Source organism: Arachis ipaensis, chromosome B04 (genome assembly GCF_000816755.2).
Source record: "Arachis ipaensis cultivar K30076 chromosome B04, Araip1.1, whole genome shotgun sequence".
NCBI lineage: Eukaryota > Viridiplantae > Streptophyta > Magnoliopsida > Fabales > Fabaceae > Arachis > Arachis ipaensis.
The window spans coordinates 17,144,063-17,146,060 of record NC_029788.2 but is presented as its reverse complement, the minus strand read 5'-3'; the positions used below and the strand labels follow the sequence as shown (position 1 = coordinate 17,146,060).

Here is a 1,998-nt window from a genome sequence, read left to right as displayed (position 1 = left end):
TAAATTATAAGTATTAAATTAAATAGGATAATTCTGAATTATGATATTCTTAACATGCATTATTATTATCCTAGGGTAATTTACAGGGCAATAATGGAAATTTACTAGGACAAACCACCAAAGTGCTTTTGCCAACCAATTTGGAATCCCCCCACAAAATAATAATAAAAAGCTAAAAGGACAATTTGGCTTCATACTAGGAAGCAAAAGGACAAGGGACTTATTAGAAGTTACTCCATCATATATGAAGCATGGGTAACACTGGAATAATAATGTAGCTGCAAAAATTACAAAACAAAAAAAAAAGTATGAAAAATTGAATTTAGTCTTTTAGTCTTCTAAAATTTTAAAATATTATTTTAGTAATAAAATTATATTTTTTAGGGCATTTAATTTTTCTTGTCAAAATTAATAACCTAAAAAAACATAATTTTAATATCTAAATCAATACTTATAAAATTCTCAAAACTAAAACAAAATACATTAATAATTCATTCCAGGGCCAAATTTAAACATTTTCACAAAAAAAAAGAAGAAAATTAAAAAAAAAGAAAGTCTCCATTTTTGGTCATAGTAGTTACTGTCTCCAAATCTAGGCTATTAGTTCTTCTATCTTTGACTATCATCAATAAACAAAACCACCACCTCTTTTTCTTGCTCCTTTTTTATTATGAGCCTCTGAAGAAGAAGAAGAAGATGAAGATGAAGAAGTAGGTTTGATTTTCATAGCAGCCATGGAACAGTTCTCTCTCTGAATAGCTTCTTCCTCATCCATGAAAATTTGCTTAGACCTACACTCCTCACTGCAGAAAGCCTTGTCCCCCCTTCACATATATAAACACCAAATAAATAAACAATAAATTAAATAACCATAACAAAAAAAAAACTGTGGTATTGTCAGAACTAAAGAAGGAACAATACAAGATAAACAATAAATATAGACTACTAAGGAATTGAAGATCTGAAGGGTAGTTTCAAGAGAAAGTGCTAAGTGTCAGAGAAGAAGGGGTTTTAAGGTTTGAAAGGACACTCACTTGTACATGTAAATGTCTTTACCAGGCAATAGCTTCTTCCTGCAAAGAAAGCATAGCTCTAGAAAAGTTGGATTCAGAAAAATAGTGTTATGAGAATAATTATTAATATTATTCAATGAAGAAGAAGGAGGAGGAAAATTGGTTGTGTTACTTAGCATCATCATAGTGGTTTTGTTAATAACCCCACTACCTTTGTGAGATTCTAACACTACACTCAAACCCACCATATCTCATTCTATGCTTTAATTAATTATTTCTTTAATTTGGTGATGAAATGACATATAAAATAGAAGAGAATGAAGAAGAGATGTGAGGGAATTGATGAAGAAGGGAAAGAAAGAAAAAGAATTGATGATGGAGGAGTTAATAATAGTACCAATCAAAAACACTGGAGTGAATGTGTCATCATATAGAGGAGGAAAAAAAATTATTAAAAAATAAAAAAAATAAAAATTGAAGAAGAGAAAGAGAATGAGGTTGGTGGGTCCCCCTATAGCTATGGAGCAGTAATAAAAACAGAGAACGATCAACGATTTGACTGCTTTTCAGCCATTTAATTGACACGTAGCATGTTTTCAACACCTTTTCTTTTATTTTTAAAGTTTTGGTTCATATATATTTATATATGTTTTTTTAAAAAATATACTTAATTGTAGGTATTATAAAATGTTGATACCTTTTTTTTTTATTTTTGTTTTATTCCAATCAGTTATACATAAAAAAAAAGTGATTATACTTTTTTTACTATTTACATTAAATGTATTTTAAAAATATAAAATTTTCTTCCAAAAAAATTTTGCAGGTTTTTGTCTTCTTGTGCTGTTGTGTTTGGTAGTGGAATTTTGTCTACGTGTTAAGGTGATCATATATACTGGTACTAGGTGGTAAATTTTGCTTCAATTGTTCATTGTTTTTAACTTCTTTCTATTTTGTACTTTTGTGCTGAAAATGACTAGGGTATGCA

At 28.8% G+C, this 1,998-nt stretch overlaps 1 protein-coding gene across 1 annotated transcript; it reads right to left on the bottom strand.

Annotated features, from left to right (window-relative positions):
• Positions 463–1,434, bottom strand: LOC107637640. Its single transcript, XM_016341026.2, has 2 exons — positions 1,035–1,434; positions 463–824 (listed from the first exon to the last, which is right to left on the bottom strand). Exons 1-2 carry the CDS (start codon positions 1,259–1,261, stop codon positions 626–628), a joined length of 426 nt encoding a protein of 141 aa, XP_016196512.1. The 5' UTR covers positions 1,262–1,434; the 3' UTR covers positions 463–625.

Coding starts and splice junctions, on each gene's coding strand:
- LOC107637640 (XM_016341026.2), bottom strand. CDS start 1,261: ATGGTGGGTTTGAGTGTAGTGTTAGAATCTCACAAAGGTAGTGGGGTT. Junction 825..1,034: donor AAAGACATTTACATGTACAA/GTGAGTGTCCTT, acceptor ATATATGTGAAG/GGGGGACAAGGCTTTCTGCA.